This window comes from Parasteatoda tepidariorum, chromosome 10 (genome assembly GCF_043381705.1).
Source record: "Parasteatoda tepidariorum isolate YZ-2023 chromosome 10, CAS_Ptep_4.0, whole genome shotgun sequence".
Taxonomy (NCBI): domain Eukaryota; kingdom Metazoa; phylum Arthropoda; class Arachnida; order Araneae; family Theridiidae; genus Parasteatoda; species Parasteatoda tepidariorum.
Window position 1 is genome coordinate 109,616 of NC_092213.1, and position 19,928 is coordinate 129,543.

Here is a 19,928-nt window from a genome sequence, read left to right on the forward strand (position 1 = left end):
GTTTTTTATTTAATTGCATCCTGATTCTGATTTTGTACGAATGCTTTTCTGAATCACCCGTCCCCAAGGAGTTAAGCATTCAATAAAATCTGAACTTATTCCAGACGTTTTGCAAACATAGGCATAAGAAATCTTTCCTTGATGTACAAAATAGATATATTATTATTATTTATAAATATTGAAGTCATCATTCCAAAGTTATAACCAAATAAAAGGAATTTTTTTTATGATGGGTTGTGCTTTTTATTTTATGACCAAAAGAAATGGTTTTGCAATACTACAATTAACATTATCAAGGCTACAACAAATTTTTGATTCAAAAGGAGTGACAAGACTGAATAGACGTCATAAATTTGAATCTCTTATCTGCTGATTAGTGTATACAACAGAGAGAGTAACCGTTATTTAACGTAACAATTATTGTGGAACAGTTATTTAAAAAAAAACTGTTTCATAATGCTGTGTATCCTTACTAATACGGTTGCCGAGTATTTAAATATTTTACGACGACACTTTAATAATTATACAAGATGCAGGAAAAATGTTAAATAAAAAAGGCTTAGCAGGTTTTGTTTCAATTACTTTTTGGGAAAAAGTTTAAAAATAAAACATTGCTACAGTAAAATATAGATTTATAATTTATGAGAAATTATGTAAATCAAGCTTTAACTTGAAGCTTAAAAATAAACTGTAGTTAAACTACACAGTAAAAAATTTGGCGTGTAGTTGCCACCATTTTTGGTGTTAACCCTTTCGCGCCGACTGTCAGAAATACGTGTCAGCATAAAACCGTANTGAAATATTCATTGTTAAAAAAATGCACATAAAGTTTGCGAAATAAATATTTTTGCCAAACGATCGCCAAATAGCAACATTTTTCAGGATTGCTCACAACCTTCTCCCAAAAATAGCGAAATAGTATCGTCGCATACCACGTGATGAAGGCGGAGCCAAGTGCCAACTCCTGGTGAACGAGCTATAACTAGAATAGAAAGATGACGTAAGTGAGGCGATTACTCTTTTTTAAACGTTTTACAACTCCACTATTACATTACCTCCTACATTACAAAGCCTCCACGCGGTATTTCATAAGTAGTCTGCGCAGATTATTTAAAAAGTGAACTACTTGTGCGCGTAAACCCAAATTCTATTTTAAAAATAATTGAGGCCGGAATTGCCTGTTACCTGCCATGGTAGGGCGCTGAGTGCATGTCCGAGAGTTCGTAGGTTCAAACCCCGCCGGCCGATGACTCCACGTGTAGTAAACGGGGACTGATGCACGTTAAATTTGTCGAGTAGCAAAGTCCTCCATGTTTCCATATCAAATCAATACCTCTAGGGGTACCAGATTGGAGATCAATCGTTCTCTGATTCAGGTCAAAATTACGATCTGTGGAAGATTGAAAGGATGTATGAATAGGTCCGTCCTATAAACGGGTGCGACGTATGGGGGTGGCAGAAGTCGAATTCTTGACCATAGATAGTACCCCTCTGCCTAAACAGACATGCGAAGAGAGAGAGATAAAAGTATTTGAGAGAAATTTATCATATATATTTGAGAATGAATCTGTAGTGGTTGACAAGTGAATAAGACAAACCAATAATATACATAAATTAAACAAATTTTTGGGCATTTATTTGCTACCACTTTCTAATTTTTGATAGATTTTCTAATAAATGGCTCTTTTATAAACTACTTTACCTTCATAGTGGTCTGATCGGACTACCTATAAAAAACCTTGTGGGAGGGCTTTCAGTTATAGAAGGCACTACCCATTAACGCTGCTTTGCCGTTCCTGTCGTATGACAGCTCTTAGCCAATGGTTGCAGCGACTTATTAAAAATATATTGTTATGAGAGTAATCTAATTCTTTAGCTATTACTTAGTCAAAAGAGATAACAATGCAAGCGGTAATATTTCGTTGAGTAACTGATATTTAAAAATCTCAAAATTCGATTCCAAAAAGTAAAGATTTTGTTAGTTAGAAATAAAATCAAAGCCTTTATTTAGTAAGTAAGAAAGTTGGGAAAAGTCAGTAAACACTATTTAATTTTTTTACAGAATTCTGCAGCCTATGCTCACTACTACTAAAGCAAAGAACTGTACTGTACAGTGATGCCAAATTACTTTTTGCGAATTATTTTCCCAGTGGTAGCAAACTTTATGTCTACAAATTTGATTCTTAATAAGAGGAATTTAAAAGAAATTGATTTGTCTTCCAATACTCATAAATAGTTCAAAAAGACAAATAAAATTTCAGTCACCTCCTTTATTCGTGATATGGCTATCAAGGAGTTTTTTTTTTTTAAATTAAACTAATTTTTGAAAGTTATGAGTTGTGAAAACAATCCGTTTCTCGAATCTTTCCTCACCACTCTCTGCATACTTCTCAGTTCCTAGTGCCAAAGAAGGGGTTTCAATACAGTTTAGTCCCGCAGTGGACTGATCGTTAAGACACGGTTCCCAGCAGATCACCGAAGTCAAGCATCACTGGCTACGGTCAGTGTGCGGGTGGGTGACCACTTGGATCAGTCTGCGTAGGGACCGAGGATGTGCGGTATTGGTCCTCGCTAAACTGTTCTACCGTAAAGTTCTCGACTTCGCGTGCAAATCGTCGGGCTACCGAAGAGGAGTGTCATCCCCTCCGCAGAGGATCAAAATTGTGATGGCATGTCTTCGCATCATCCTCAGGGATGTTTCCCAGACCGTCGCCAATAGCCCACTGTGCAACTCTAGTGCAACGTAAATTAACTACAACAACAACAGTACAGTTTACCGGTAGAAAGAAAAACATTCGTGCCACTTTTGAGATAGAATGTGTGATCGAATATGCTTCTTTCGTAGCGTTGTATCGGTAAACTATCTACGACCAACAACAACAAAAAAAAAATTGTATGAACGGCGGAGTTATTTTGACACAAAAAATAATTTTTTTTAAAGAATTAAGGATTTTTTGGACACATTTGGATTTAACATCAACAAGATGAAGGAAAAAAACATAAACATAAAAACAATAATTCATGAAATATTTGTTTTTAAATATCAAAATTTTAAATGTACTATTTATCTTAAATGTTTTGCGAGGCATTGGTATTACGTGATTTGAAATAAATATGTTCAAAATGTTCTAAGAAAGTGAAAACTAAAAACTTTGCAACCTAAACTTTTTGAAGTTAATTTGGGTATGTTTCCTTAAAGTTTTATGTTTAATATTAAAAGTTTCTTCATTGAAATGAGTATTTTATTAACATTGAAACTATTGCGTCAAGCATCTTCGAGCATTGTCAGTTGATCCAATAAAATGAAACAAAAAAAATATCCCATAAAATCTGGAATAAACAACTGGTCAAAATGCAAAAGAAAGGTAAATGTTGTAAAATCTTGGTTTGTAAATCTTACAATGAATTAGATTTTAGAATAAAATATTTTTCTACTATTTGAAATTATAATAAAGCAATTTTTTTATAATAAATTTTTTTAAATTATAATTTAACGGGGAAGCAAATGATGAAAGCAAGATGAACTGTAATAAATAATAAAGACGTCATTTTCCTGCTTACATGACAGTGCAAGTGAAAAGTTATTCTTACAACTTGTTGAATATTTAAACACGTTTTTGTGTGTTATTTCGTATCTTAAAATATCACATGAACTTATTAATTAGCATATTTGAGGTCCACCTTTGAGCAATTAAGATTGAGTCTTAGCACGCGAAGATCCGATTATTAGATCAGAAGTTATTCAGGGTGATCCGTTTTTTTTTTCTTTGCGCACTTTACATTATGCTTGGGAAGAATACCAAATCCTTCAACATAAAATAAGCACCTTTTAAGCCCTTTTTAAGCATTCAATAAAATCTGAACTTATTCCAGAAGTTTAGCAAACATAGGCTTAAGAAATCTTTCCTTGAAATACAAAATAGACATATTATTATTTATAAATAATGAAGTCATCATTCCAAAGTTATAACCAAATAAAAGGAATTTTTTTATGATGGGTTGTGCTTTTTATTTTATGACCAAAAGAAATGATTTTGCAATACTACAATTAACATTATCAAGGCTACAACAAATTTTTGATTCAAAAGAAGTGACAAGACTGAATAGACGTCATAAATTTGAATCTCTTATCTGCTGATTAGTGTATGCAACAGAGAGAGTAACCGTTATTTAACTTAACAATTATTGTGGAACAGTTACTTAAAAAAAACTGTTTCATAATGCTATATATCGTTACTAATACGGTTGCCGAGTATTTAAATGATTTACGATGACACTTTAATAATTAGACAAGATGCTGGAAAAATGTTGAATTAAAAAAGGCTTAGCAGGTTTTGTTTCAATTACTTTTTGGAAAAATTTCAAAAATAAAACATTGCTATAGTAAAATATAGATTTATAATTTATGGGAAATTATATAAATCAAGCTTTAACTTGAAGCTTAAAAATGAACCGTAGTTAAAGTACACAGTAAAAATTTTGGCGTTTAGTTGCTACTATTTTTGGTGTTAAGGTAATCTAAATACATTTTTAAATTCGTAACTCCATTTATAAGTCAAAAAATTTTATTAAGTTCACAACAAAATAACTGTTCGAAAATTTAATTTTAAATAATACAATATTAAATAATAAAAAATAATTACAGTGGAAATATATTACTAAAAATGTGCTTGTTTTTTTTAACAAAATGTTTTTGTAAAGAAGCCATTAAATTGATTCTAATGTTCTTTAAAGAATGTATTGAAAGTAAGCAAATAAAAAATTAAATAATGAATAAATAAAGTTATAACAGTAGAAAAGTAAATAAAAATTATATGTGCGTAAGCAAAATATTTTAAGTTTATCTCAACACCAAATATGGTGGCAACTGTGCACTATAATTTTTTACGGCGTATCAACTATGCTTAATCATTTGGAAAGGGAAGGGGGGAAATGCAATGTCTTCAGAAGCGGTACATTAATCGGGGAATTGTGTAAACTAAGTATTAAAAATAATTATACTGTTACATCAAACTACGTTTTATGATTTAGAAAAAACTTTAAAAAGGGCTGCATTTATTTATTTATTGCACATACATAAGTAGGCTTGTATGCTGAAGACAATAAAAATAATACGGCTTATAAGCTCTTATATAAAAACAAATATCCCAAATAAGGTAAGCACAGCTTTAACTTATATCTATTCTGATGGTGGAATTCGAGTCTGCTTCTTTTAAGAAGATACAGAGCATTTGGTGGAATTGAGTTTGAAGCGTTTTTCCCCTTAATACACACAGGTGCATTGTACATGCTTATCAGAATATTAAATAAATTAAATTTAAAAGGAAAATATAGTTGTACTACCAACTAAATTTAATAATTTTAATCACTAAGAGGAACTTTAAAAAAAACACGTTTATAAGAAATTTATACGGTTAGTGAGACATTATGTAAATTAAATTTAAAAATGAATTGTAGTTATATAACTAACAAAAATTAATCACTATAATTATTCAATGACTAACTATTAATCTAGAATATAAGTTTAAGTAACACATTTTCATCCTTATTTATTTTAATAATTATTTTTCTATTATTTTACGTTCAAGGTGTGTTTATTTTTAATTTCATAGAATCACTTTACAATCGATTGAAAAATAAGCGCTATTTCATTAATTGTTTTCTGTGCTATTTCAAACATAAAATATTTACTTGATAAACAATATAATCATTGTGTTTGTTAGAAGAAAATCACGAATTGTGAAATGCGTGTTTAAAAGCAGTTATTTCGTTATTTTCTCTCAGATAAGTATTTTTAAAAACTTCCTTCGTGCACGACAGAAAGAACCGTTAATTTGTAACATTTATTTGAAAACACTTATTTCTTTTATTTCGTTAAAATTTTGAGCACCAAAAGTAGACAGAATGGTAGATCCAATTGTAGATTTTTCAGAGAAAATCAAGACCCAAAGTAAGACATAAAAATTATTGATTTCAAAAATAATATTTGTGAGCAAAAATAGTTTTGCTTCAAGTATATTTATTTAATTTTGGACTAGCTTCTGAGTCAAAACACTAAGGCGATTTGAATAAATGATTTAAGGGGATTATTTTTTTCTTTAAATAGTCGAAGTTCGCAGTTATTTTAATTAAATATAAATGTATAGGGTATTTTTTTTTTTGAAATTTATAATATTCACCTATTTCAAACATGATTGTTACTTCTTCTTTAGTACAAAAATAAAATTCTTTTATAATGAATTATGAGTTTAAAATTTCCATCCTTTAATCATTCTCCTATTCAAACATGGCAATTCTCCTATTTCCAGCATGATTGTCATGTCCTCATTAGTACAAAAATAAAATTCTCTTATAATCAATTATATGCTTAAAATTTTAGCTCTTTCAATCATTCTCCAATTCAAACGTGGTAGTTATATATTTTAAACATAATTGTCTCGTCTTATTTAGTATTAAAATGAATTATGTGTTTTAAAATTTACCATTTTCTATAACTAGGACAGAATTAAATCATTTCATTAGTTACGACTAAGCCTCTTGCCAATTTTAGCCCTTTACGACCGAATGTGATATGAAAGTACTTATTTTTCTCGAGATGCAAAAATGCTCAAAACGTAAAAAATGGATGTTATTTTGTTCTGAAGACTTATAAATAAGAGGTATCTCATGACTACTAGAATATATTAATAATTAAAATTGCTACTGAGTAAAATTGATTACTCAGTAGCAGCCCTAATCGGCTCTCACTGATTCATCGGATCTGACGTGACTCAAAGAGATAAGATAATGCCATCGTTTGTCATATAGTTTAGTATATCGACGACTAAAATATGAATATAAAAAAAAAATTTGCAATTTCCTGTGGTGACGGCAAATACTATTGATTTTTTCTTTTTCTTTTGCTGAACCAGATAACTAACTATATTGTTGTTTATACATTTAATGAGTATTAATAAAATTAAAATGGTAGCTAAAAGAAGAAAATTTTTTACAGTTGAAACATAGTTTAAAACATTCATATAATGCCACTTTTTATTCATTGAGTTAATAACTATTCCGTCCAACTGTGCAGAGTCGGCCGTAATGGGATTAAAAACAATAAATAGTGCAACACTAAAAATTTCAGTTTTGTGTTTGGCTGAAAGAAAAACGAATGGTTCAGTTCCTATAAGTTTCTATTTTGTGTTAGGTCGCTTATGACGGTTTCGAAATTTTAGTTAGCGATAGTATGTGTTATCTGCAGTCTGAAAACAATTGACCCGTGTTTTGTCATTCAGTACAGATCGCCAGCTAAATAATGAGCATTCTAGGTAGCTGGAAAGTGGACAAGATTTTATCGGACGATTGATTCCCATAATTTATTTGGCTACAAATTCAATTCATCGTGGGTTAGGAAACCAATTGACCTTTTATTATCATCAGCCACTAAATTCCAATGGAAATTTGCCCAACATTAGTCAGAAAGCGTTCAAACTTTGATCAAACTTATATTCTTTTTGAATACAAATTACAATTAAACGATTGAAGTTTAATTGCTCGCTATTGGAGATTTTGAGTACTGCTTACTGGTGGAAAAATGATTAAACATTTGATAGTAAAGAATCCATCCTCACATAAACAAACGAAATAACACAAACACAGTAAAAATAAAAAAATAGTACGTCAATTTTTTAAAATTATTTAAGACTTTTTTAAAGGCTTATAGTATTAGTTTAAACAGCGATCAATATCAAAACATTAATATTCTTTTTATTTTCAGAATGGTTGGATTATTATCTTCCAAAGAGATATATTTTTGTTTTTCTCGCACTTGTGGGTACTATTTGTATGTACGCTATTAGAGCCAGTATCAGCGTGACCATTGTCGCGATGGTCAAGCAGACAGTGGTATTACCCGAAAAGAGATCTTTGGATAGCATAGCTGAGTGTCCAAACTTTGATTATAATCAATCAAAGATTGACAATGAAGAATATAAAGTAAGAATTTATCTGCATCCTTATTTAATTTTAAAACGTATTATCTTGGTATTTAGATTGTTTACGGAATTTAATATTCTTTGAGTTTCAGTTCGGTATTTTAAAAAAATAATGACTCGAGGTCATCATAAAAAGGATACTATAGTTCTCTCCTTTCTTTTTTAAATTTTTTCACATATTTTTTAATGTGTCTTTTCGCCGTTGAAACAAAAGAAACCCCAATTACAGGGCTTACAATACGGAAAATTGCAATTAGCTTACATTTGTTTAAGTTTTAAAATTAAATTTAATTAACTACTTAATTTACAAGAAAAATCATTTTGCAATGTACTACTGCATTTATTTTCATTTAAGAAATATACAGCTTGCTTTAAAATTCAGCTAAGAACAATTTAATTAAATCTAGTTTCAAAAAAATATTTTTGGATCATTTAAAAATCAACCCTAGAAAGACGAGTGGCGTGAATTTGGCCCCTTCCATTTTTTGTTGCTCTGTAATTCAAAAAATAACTTACTGAAAGCATTCAGTGCTCCTGACTTTTCATAATTTGATCCAATTTAAGTGCTTATTTAATGAAATATTTTCATTAACCAAATCGAATGAAATGCTATATATATTATTGATGATCAAGCCTATAATAGGTTTTTATTAAATTAATTATGATTATATTTTAAGATTTTGGAACAATCTGGGAAGGGCTATACTGGCTCTTTCTGTCTTTCTAGTGTGAATTCATTCTTTTTTGGAAGCTCAAGAACGATTTTTCGCATTAACTCAAGGCCATGTCGCAAAAATTTGTTCCCAAAGGAAAACCATATATGTGAAAAAAAAGGTGTGACATATATAATTACAATTATATATATAACTGCATGACATATATAACGGTGCTTATAGCTTAAATCGTATAAAATAATTGTTATACATACATACATACGTTTACGGGTATTTACTATAATCCCATTACATAGTTGTCTTAAACTTTGATTTTTTCCGACTGTTGCCACCCTGTTAACTAAAAAATTTGAAGCAATTATACTCTGCGCAGTATATATTCCTAATTTAGTTAATATATATAAATTGACTGTAAAAAAAGCCACGTTTTGTGCTTTTTACAGAGTTTTCCACGAACATTCAGAGAAATTTCCATGCTAGAACGTATTTCTATTTCTGTTTATTTATTGGAACACTCATTATGAGCAAACTGCATTCATTTGAAACATGCATTTCAAGATATACCCCTTTCTTAAAACGGGCATTTTGGGTTCACAGGAGACTTTTTAATTCATCTTTTGGCAGTTTTTTTCTTAATTGTATGCATTTTGCATATTAATCACATCACAGCTATTAATCACATTTTAAAATTGTATGTATTTTGCATATCAGTCACATCACTGTCTAATTTAATTATGAAACAAAAATTTCCTTCTGTCTTTTTAGGGCGAGCAGTATGATTGGAACATTCAGAAGCAAGCAGTTATTCTTGGTTCTTATTTCTACGGTAACATTGCTACACAGTTGCTCGGCGGTGTTCTGGCGGAGAAATTCGGTGCCAAGCATGTGTATGGTATTGGAATACTTCTGACAGCAACAGTATCACTGCTTTTTCCTCTAGTTGCCAGTTGGAGTTATGTTGGCGTCATTGTTAATCGAGTCATACAAGGTCTTGGCGACGTAAGAAATAACTAATTAACTGGTCGCTTGATTTTCGTTCTGCCTTAAACTTGTTTGCATTATTTGTCCAGTCCCGATGTTAAGAAGAAAAATTAATACTGAAATAATACTGGGAAAGCTACCGATTCTTTTTTCGAGTTTTAAGTTAGTTTAAATGTGATTATCTGAAGTTTACCTATTTCCCCAAGGTAAGCCTTAGCAAATAGAATTTACAGTGAGGAAGGATGCTATCTAGACAAGTGAGTTATCTTTACTAAGCATTTTCACGTTAAATCGATTCAAACTCAACCAAAAGTTATAGAATAATTTACAGGTTTTATGCGTACGAAGAGTATAAACCAAAAGTTTCACCTCTCAAGCATAAAAAAATCCATATAAATGAGTTAAAATTTAAGGGTAATCGTAAACATCGAAAATTAATTATTTTCCATTAAATTATAGACATTAAATAGGCTTTTATAAGAGTAGGCAAAGGTTAAAATTATTTTCAAAAAAAATTAAATATTTGTAAACATTTGAATTTTTTTGCGCTGATTTATTCAAAAATTCGTAATAGTAACTTAAGGAAATGGAACTAAAACATTAGATATCATGGGAAATCGTAAGATCTGTTCATAACAAATCTAAAAACTACTAAATGTTAAAAACAAGATAATAATGTGAATTAAGCGCAAATGAAAGTACATAATTTGACACACTATAGTTTCAGTTCTATTAACAGGATCCTACCACAGTGTTTAAATGTCAAATGAAGGTGTAAAAGTAAAGGGACTAGCACCAATAGGAACAGAAGAACAAGTTAGAACGAGGGACTGACATTGGGCAGATGCGAAATAGCTGGGAGAGGATTTACTGAGAATCATGAATTACAACAGATTAAATTAAAATAGACTCCCAAATACTGGAAAGCGGAGAAATACTTGAAAGATAATTAACTAAATTATTGGAATTTTCCAAGATATAAAATGACTCCCAAAAATAAAATCGGTAGATGAAGCGCAGTGTTGAATGATTTCAATAAAAGAAATCTATGATTCAAATTCCATTTGTGTAGAGAGTTAGAAGACCAGTTAATGTCCTGATTTTGGACGTCCTTTAAGTCAGCAGCTTAAGGGTACATTTAAGAATATACTCCATATTTTTGTTGAAAATAATAATATTGCAAAGAGATTTTCATAAATTTTTAACTAGAACCTTTCATCCAATGAGAATAGCAAAATTTAATGACTTACCAAAATTAATAAAAAAAAATTTTAATTTTTTTATTTCCAATAAGCTGCACAATCAGTCTTCCCTATGAGCAGACCTAGTGCCATCTCCAGAAGTGGTATCCATTCTTTCAGGATCACCACAATGGGGGAGATACCGTTGGTCATGTTAATTTGGACGTCTAGTTTCTGCCACACTAGATGGCAGCACCGAGACTCTATTTGGATGCAAAAGTGCACAAGGAATTTAATTTTGCCGGAAATTCCAAGAGCCAATAAGGCACTCCAGGACTTTAAATATAGCGATAACTTTTTCCCACAGAAATTTAAAATGTTTGAAAAATGTCACATAAAACCCTCTTCGACTCTATACTTCAATTTGTTTTTTCATGTTGATGTGTATGTGTATTTCAAGGGGATGACGTTTCCGGCAATTAATTTCGCGATCAGCAAATGGTCACCAGAGAGCGAGAGAAGCAGGTCTTCAGCTGTTATATTTTCTGGAATGCAAATAGGCACTGTCATTGGAATGCCCATTGCTGGACTGCTCTGCACTACAGATGCATTAGGAGGATGGCCATCAGTCTTCTATATATTTGGTAATCCATTAATTATTGTGTGCACACAGGGCTGCCAACTTTCTCCGCTTTTGGGAGAAATTTCCTCCAGTGGCAGCTGCATTTATGTTTCAATGTTATCAAATGTGATTGTATTCCGGGTGAACCCCTAAATTCCTGATTTCTCGTGTCCCCCTTCCAAGTCTAAATATTGGGAGCAAAGAATGTGATTTTTTTTCTCAAATCTTGTGGAATTTGCGCGTTTTCCAAGACTGATTTGTGGACCTCCGCGAATGAAAACTTATAATCCGATTCAATTTCCATTGCAATCTTAAATTTAAAATAAGATTTAAGACTAAAGGTAAGAATTAAGAATTCCCGAATCAAAAATTTAAATTTTGAAATTTTCACTAAATCACGTTAATGAAACGTTTTCTTAGTTATGATTTTTCCCCCAATTTGATTTTTTTTTTTTTTTTTTTTTGGTTTGTCGAGTTTTTGCTGTTTTTAATACTTGTAACTACGCTAGAATCCGGTATTATCGCAATTATTTACGTAATTTAAATAGCAAACATCGATTTTCGTATTTAACTGATTTAAAATTTACACATTGTGGTCCCACAGTGGACTCATCGTTAAGACACGGCTCCCAGCAGATCACTGAAGTGACTGGCTGCGGTCAGCGTACGGGTGGGTGACCACTTGGATTAGTCTGCGTAGGTACCGAGGGTGTGCGGTATTGGTCCTCGTTAAACTGTTTTACCGTATAGTGCTTGACTTTGCGTGAAGGTCTTCGGGCTGCCGAAGCGGGGGTGCCATCCCCTCTGCAGAGGATCAAAATTGTGATGGCATGTCTTCGAATCATCCTCAGGGATGTTTCCCAGACCGTTGCCATTACCCCATTGTGCAGCTCTAATGCGACGTAAATAAACTACAACAACTACACATTGTGAATTGTTTTCCAGAGATTAAAAAATCGTACATCGCAATTCGTATTCACGTGATTTAAAAATCTATTAACGCAATTTGCATTCACGCGTTTTTCAAATCAATGCCTCGATTCTAGTTTATGCGTTTTTAAAATCCAATATCGCATTTCGTATTCACGCGAATTTAGAATCGGAAGTCGCTATTCATATTGTCGCGTTTGTGATAACAAACATTTATTTTCGCATGTACTCAATTTAAAAATATCGCCATTCACATTATGGTGCTCTTTATCGCTATTCATATTATCGTGTTATTGGGAACGTTGACAATGGATCCTTTTATCCCTAACTGGTGATCAACACCCAGTTCTTGTATTTGCATGAAAGGAGNCTACCCCCTATATTTTGAAGATAAGAAATCCAAATATGTAAAAAAAAATGCATGTTTATTCAGAGAAAGTACGTTTTTGTGTCTGATTTCGTAACTTAATTAATAGTTAGCACTAATTAATTAGCATATTTGAGGTCACCCCCAGGAACCATTAAGATTGACACTTAGTTCGTGAAAATCCGATCATTAGAACGAAAGTTATTCAGGGTGATTCGTTTTTTTTTTGCGGACTGTACACAGTGCTGCCAACTTTCTCCGCTTTTGGAGGAAATTTGCTCCAGTTGCAGCTGCGCTTATGTTTCAATGTTATCAAATGTTCCGGGTGAACCCCTAAATTCCGGATTTTTCGTATCCTCCTTCTAGGTTTAAAAACCGAGAGCAGAGAATTTTTTACAGAATTCCGCGTTTTCCAAGACTGATTTGCGGACCACCGCGAATCAAAACATATAATCCGACTCAATTTCCATTGCAATCTTAAATTTAAAATAAGATTTAAGACTAAAGGTAAGAATTAAGAATTCCCGAATAGAAAATTTAAATTTTGAAACTTTCTCTATATCACGTTAATGAAACGTTTTCTTAGTTATAATTTTTCCCCCAATTTGATTTTTTTTAATTTTTTTTTTGGTTTGTCGAATTTTTGCTGTTTTTAATACTTGTAACTACGCTAGAATCCGCTAATATCGTAATTTATTATTTACGTAATTTAAATAGCAAACATCGATTTTCGTATTTAACTGATTTAAAATTTACACATTGTGGTCCCACAGTGGACTCATCGTTAAGACACGGTTCCCAGCAGATCACTGAAGTCAAGCATCACTGACTGCGGTCAGTGTATGGGTGGGTTACCACTTGGATCAGTCTGCGTAGGGACCTAGGTTGTGCGGTATTGGTCCTCGTTAAACTGTTTTACCGTATAGTGCTTGACTTCGCGTGCGATCAGGCAGCCGAAGCGGGGGTGCCATCCTCTCTGCAGAGGATCAAAATTGTGATGGCATGTCTTCGGATCATCCTCAGGGATGCTTCCCTGACCGTCGCCATTACCCCATTGTGCAGCTCTAGTACGACATAAATGAACTACAACAACTACACATTAGGAATTGTTTTCCAGAGATTAAAAAATCGTACATCGCAATTCGTATTCACGTGATTTAAAAATCTATTAACGCAATTTGTATTCACGCGTTTTTCAAATCAATGCCTCGATTCTAGTTTATGCGTTTTTAAAACCCAATATCGCATTTCGTATTCACGCGAATTTAGAATCGGAAGTCGCTATTCATATTGTCGCGTTTGTGATAACAAACATTGATTTTCGCATGTACTCAATTTAAAAATATCGCCATTCACATTATGGTGTTCTTTATCGCTATTCATATTATCGTGTTATTGGGAACGTTGACAATGGATCCTTTTATCCCTAACTGGTGATCAACACCCAGTTCTTGTATTTGCATGAAAGGAGTTCGGAGATCACCATTCGCTCTTCGATAGGGTTAAATTCTCACAACCACATTGGTACTTTTTCTCTGGGGAGGGTTTCATGCTTGCGTTTGCGAACGAAATCCTTTCGTTTTTCCGTTTGTGTGTAACGCTTAAGGTATTCCCGTCTACACTCTTTGGCTTATTCAGCCTCTGTAAGTTTAGGCTTTGGCGTCTTTTTTTTCTTGATTCAACTGTTACTTTAGGAACCGTGTCAATCAGTTTGGACCCTCTTTATTTGTGATATTCAAATGAATTAGTATTGAAACCCATTCAATTCGAACTGTAGGTTAGAATTTCTGATTCTTAATTAAAACAATAAAAACAAAAATATCGTTCAAATGATAAAATTCTCTTTTATTCGCAACTCAAGAAATGTTCATGGGATCTCTCTAGCTCCATATCTCAAAAATAGACTCACCAACTTAATGCATAACAAAAAAGTGGAAAAAATAATTCTAAAAAAATTATAAAACAGCAGCGGTTGCAACACATGCAATGACGACACACGCGCACTGTTTACTATTACTCTTGAACACTGTTGAAAAGTGGGATGACGTCCTAATAAGGTTCGCACGCCATCAAACCCTAAACAACACCCATTTAGCCAAGGGGTAAAAAAAAAACAGTAGGTGAAAGCTCTTAGCGTATCATAATTGTGCCTTTTGCATCTGTGTTTTAATTTATTTTATAAACGTCGTTGAACAGCCGACCCAATTTTGGGTTAACGACTACTAATACTCAAACCAGAAGCCTTGTTATTTTGAATCCAATCCAGAAGACAAGGGAACTCCTGGATCAAGTATTGGGAAAATTCGCCTTGGTGGAGAACTTTTTTGATGGAACTAACCCATATTTGCGTTACACGGGAAATAATACCACGAAAATTTCCCACGGTTGGCCTGACAACAAGGGTAATTCAAACCCGGTTCACCTCATTGGATGGTGAACGCTCGATACCCTAAGACACCACAGCTCTTATATGTGTATTAAATGTATATGTAATGGTGGACAAAATTGTTTTAATCATAACGTAGACCCTCAAACTACTGCTGAAGTTTTTGGTTGAGAATCCTTGCCCATAAACAGAATAATTATTCATCAAAATGGTTATTGTAAATTCTCCAATGTTGTGGAGATAGAGATGAAAAACTTATTTAGATTTGTATGCAAGATTTTTCTAGTAATAACAAAATATATATTTTATTCCCTTCTTTCTGGTTTAGAAAAGTATTTTTAAATTTATTTTGCCAAACACAACCTCTAAATAAAAATCTAGGTAAATTGGTGTTCAGGTAATGTGAATCCAGGTGAGTAAATAAATGACCAGTTTTCTTACTAACATTCAATACAATTACAGTTTTTCCTAGAAAAAGAAAATATTTTAAATTCCAGGTGTTATTGCTTGCCTATGGTTTGTGTTTTGGCTTGTTTTAATTCACGAAAATCCATCAACACATCCTAGTATTTCCAAAGAAGAATTACTTTACATAGAAGAAAACAAAACTGAAATCAAGAAAAAGGTACGAATTCATTTTTAATTAATTAGTACTGTTATTATATAATCTAAAAATAAATTTACTTAAAACTAATATTATTAATTTTTCAAACTATCGAGCTCTTTTATGAAGTTTTGAACAATCAAAAGCGTAGAAATATTCAACTGATTCTTTATACCTCTCTTTAATTTTGATGGCTTAAACCTTTTTCAATCTTCCAGTTGCAAAACTCAAAAACAGACGTGCCAACTTTTAATCCCTTCCATTATCATTTTTCCCAGTGGTATTAAAATGGAATTAAAACTTCAATTTTAAGCAAACAAATACGTTGTATTTGAAAAAAATTAAGTTGACAACCATGATAGTAACGCATATTAATATATAAGCTTAATTTTTGTAAGAATAGTGGTGATCAAAATCATTTAAAAATTAAGTTTATAAAAGAAAAAATAGTATATATTTACTACCACTTTAAATGTGAAAATAAAATCTCCCGCAAAATGCGGGAGAGTTGGCAGGTATGCTCAAAAAGCACCGTCTACATATTTTGCCCTTTTTTGGTCAAAAAATTAATAATTAAATAAACAAATTGAAAGAAAAAATTGAGTTTTAAACTCGAAACAACATTTTTATTTCTTATATTATAAATTTTACTTAAAATATTAGTCCAGTTTTTAAAATGAACAGTTTGATTAATTACTTTAACACATTGTTAAACAATAACAGCCAATTTAGAAAGATTTTTCTACATCATTGAAGTCAGTGTTGCAGTATTGAAATCATTAACGTATTGATTCAGTTTAGTAACATTTCTGATTTAAAGAAACTTCTCAGTTATTAAAAATTATGATACCACCAATAATACCAAATATAAATACCACGTACCATTTTCATTTTCACTAAACTAAAAGTTTTTTATTCCCATTTTCTGATAATTCCACAATTCAAGGGTGTTATGTATATATGCATGAAACTTAACCTGACAGTTAGGAATAACTGCCACAAATTATCAACAGTTAAAAACTAGAATATTATTTGGCAGCAAGCGTTATTTCATTATCTTTGAGGTACTGCCAATACCTTCAGTATAATAAGTTAATTTTATTTGTATTATTGGCAACTAAGTTGAAAAATAAATTAATATTATTTTTGGAAAGCGTTTTCTGATTTTGCTATATCTTTTATAGTCTATTCTATGAGATGTAATGAAAAGGTCATTGTTGCGTAAAAGGATATAAAGGTTGTGAGTGAAGAAATACAGTATTTTTATGCACCATTTTATTGGCATATTTCTAGACCATAGATGTTTAGGTGTTGAGTTCTTGGAAAAGCATTTATTAGGTACAATATTTTGCATGAAAAGTATTTTGCATAGTTAAAATTTCTTGAAATTTGGACAAAGTTCTTAAGAAAGTCTCATAAGTATTAAACTCACATTAGTGCCATGAAAGTATAGCCAAATTTTTCATCTCAAAATTAAAAAAAAAAAAAAACATTTAAAGTGAAAGTGTTAAATTGTAAAATGCACAATTGTTAAATTCACCATTAGTAATTTCAACACTTGACGAGAATCTCATATGAAATTATCTTTAAAACAAAAATAAAGCAAATAAGAAGTAAAACCTGAATGGTCATCTACTATTAAAAGTTATCGATTTCAGTTGACTACATTTAATTAAATTTTATTTTATTAAAGTCGTTGTACAGCCGACCCATCAATATTAAGTTTACTACTATCAATGTTCAACTCCGTAGCCTTGTTTGAAACGAATCCAGATGGTAAGGTAACTCCTGAATCCAGTAATGGTAGAAACTTGCCTTGGCGAAGGTCATTGTGAAGGAACTAACCCGTATTTGCGTTTCATGGAGAGATAAACCATGAAAACCACCCACGGTAAGTCTGGTGATAAAAGGATTGTTTAACTACTGAGGATATTTTACGTCAGCATTGTGGTCGGTGTGTAGAATTCGTATCGACCAGCCATCACTGGAATTCAAACCCGGGTCACCTCATTGGGAGACGAGTGCTCTATTCCCTCAGCTAAAACGGCTCTTTTTAGACAACATGTGATAATTATAAAACAGCCGACGTAATGTTTTAGGTTCACGAGTACTAAACTCCATAGCGTTGTAATTTTGAACCCATTGCAGAAAACGGTTAACTCCTGGATTGGGAGAAATTTGATTTCGCGGAGGATTTTTTGATGGAACTAATTTGTATTTGTGCTATATAGAGGGCAAAACCACAAAAACCTCCCACAGATAGCCTGACGGAAGTGGAATATAACCCATAATCCGTGTACCACTAAGGATATTTAATGTCAGCACTGTGGTCGGTGCAAGCCGGATGCGGAATTCGTATCGATCAACCATCGCTGGGATTCCAACCCGGTTCACTTGATTGGAAAGTGAATGCTCCATCCCCTGAGACACCACGTAGTTCAAATTAAAAACTATATTTAAAATAAGAGCAAAACATATTTTTAAAGTAGTTAGAATGTGTGTTTTTTTTAATCATTTTAGATGTCAAGAGATGTTTGGAAAAGCATATTCATGTCTGTTCCCGTATGGGCTCTTGCCATAGCTCATTTTGGATTCGATTATGGATTTTTAGTAATACTAACAGAGCTGCCTACTTACCTAAGCACTGCCTTGAAATATGACCTTAAATCGGTAAATACAAATATTGCTATAATATCATACTTGAAACAATTAAGATTCCGGTAAAATACTTTTTTCAGTTGTAACTTTTAGATAACTGTTAAAACTCTAAAACCCCTCATAAGAAAACACTTAAATATGCCACTTTACCAAAAGAAACCACTGTTTTCTAGGCTGTAAGTATTAGGCCATTTGTAATTCAACACTTGACGAGAATCCCATATGAAATTATCTTTAAAACAAAATTAAAGCAAATACGAAGACTGACTTACTTTGCTTTTACTTTAATTATTGTTAGTTTAATCATATGTATATAATCAATGTTAATTCAAAATATAACTAAATAGTTTTATTTTGAACCAATTAATGGCGCATTAAATAAATCAAACAAATATAACTCCGCCCACAAATAAACTGCTAGGGAAATATACTTTGATTACCAGTTTTCTCTTTTAACCCTGATTGATTCGGTTTTATGCAGGCACGTATTAGTGTCAGATGGCGCGAGAGGTTTGTAAACATAGTATTTCAAAGTACGAAGATAACGGCTCACAGAAAATTTATTAGTTTATTTTTATTTTTTATAAATAGTGGTGAGCAAATTTTTATTAAATCTCTGCGTAGGGAATATATTGATTATGACTGTTGACAACACAGCCTCTCACATGAAGAGAGCCGCATTTCGATTTTTTGGATGATTTTTTGGATAAAGCAATGAGCAAAATCTAGAACATTTATAAGTATATTTTTATTTTTTATAAATAGTGGTAAACAAATTTTTATTAAATCGAAATTATTAAAATATTTATGCACAAACTTTGCTGCAACTAGCAAGAATACTCTCTAAAACTGCGTGAATTCAGTAGTAGCTGTACGGCTTATAGTAACCGTAGTCAGGATATTGTAGATTATAAGAGTAATATAAAATCCCAAGGTGTACTACTATTTAAGAATACTTGTATCTATGTATGAGATTGCATGTACAGTCCGCAAAAAAAACCGAATCACCCTGAATAACTTTCGTTTTAATGATCGGATTTTCACGAACTAAGTGTCAATCTTAATGGTTCCTGGGGGTGACCTCAAGTCTGCTAATTAATTAGTGCTAACTAGTAATTAATATACGAAATCAGACACAAAAACGTACTTTCTCTGAATAAACATATAATTTTTTTACATATTTGGAATCTAAACACTTGAATTAGGGGGGGGGTAGACAAAATTTTAAAAAAATTGGATCGTAAATTGGGTCACAATAAAGGTTTATATATTTGGCGATAGTCCAGAAAACCGCCAAAAAAAGTCGCCTGCGCAAATGAATATTTTAAGATAACCCATTGACTAATTCAAAAGAGGAATGCTTAATTTTACTAGGTTGCTAGGCAACCATGCTAATGACTGTAAAAAATTTAAATAATGTTTTGTGATTGCTCAGAGAGGTTTAATTCATTGTTAATAGAAAATATCTCGAAGTTTCTGGGCAATAGACAATTTTTAAGCTGATTTCTGACTAAAAAGCGAAAAAAAAAATTTTTTAATGTCCTTTGAA

General features: G+C 31.9%; 1 protein-coding gene across 2 annotated transcripts in view; it reads left to right on the forward strand.

Moving 5' to 3' along the window:
• The first annotated feature begins 5,739 nt into the window (after window positions 1–5,739).
• LOC107446148 (putative inorganic phosphate cotransporter) overlaps window positions 5,740–19,928 on the forward strand; it is a 32,620-nt gene continuing 18,431 nt past the window's right edge. Inside the window, exons 1-6 of one of the 2 annotated variants that reach the window (XM_071186154.1) lie at window positions 5,740–5,950; window positions 7,760–7,977; window positions 9,416–9,649; window positions 11,273–11,456; window positions 15,615–15,742; window positions 18,242–18,391. In XM_071186154.1, the coding sequence (XP_071042255.1) occupies window positions 5,905–5,950; window positions 7,760–7,977; window positions 9,416–9,649; window positions 11,273–11,456; window positions 15,615–15,742; window positions 18,242–18,391 (960 nt within the window). In that variant the 5' untranslated portion in view covers window positions 5,740–5,904. The remainder of the gene's footprint in view (window positions 5,951–7,759; window positions 7,978–9,415; window positions 9,650–11,272; window positions 11,457–15,614; window positions 15,743–18,241; window positions 18,392–19,928) is intronic. The other variant, XM_071186155.1, reaches the window with a different exon arrangement.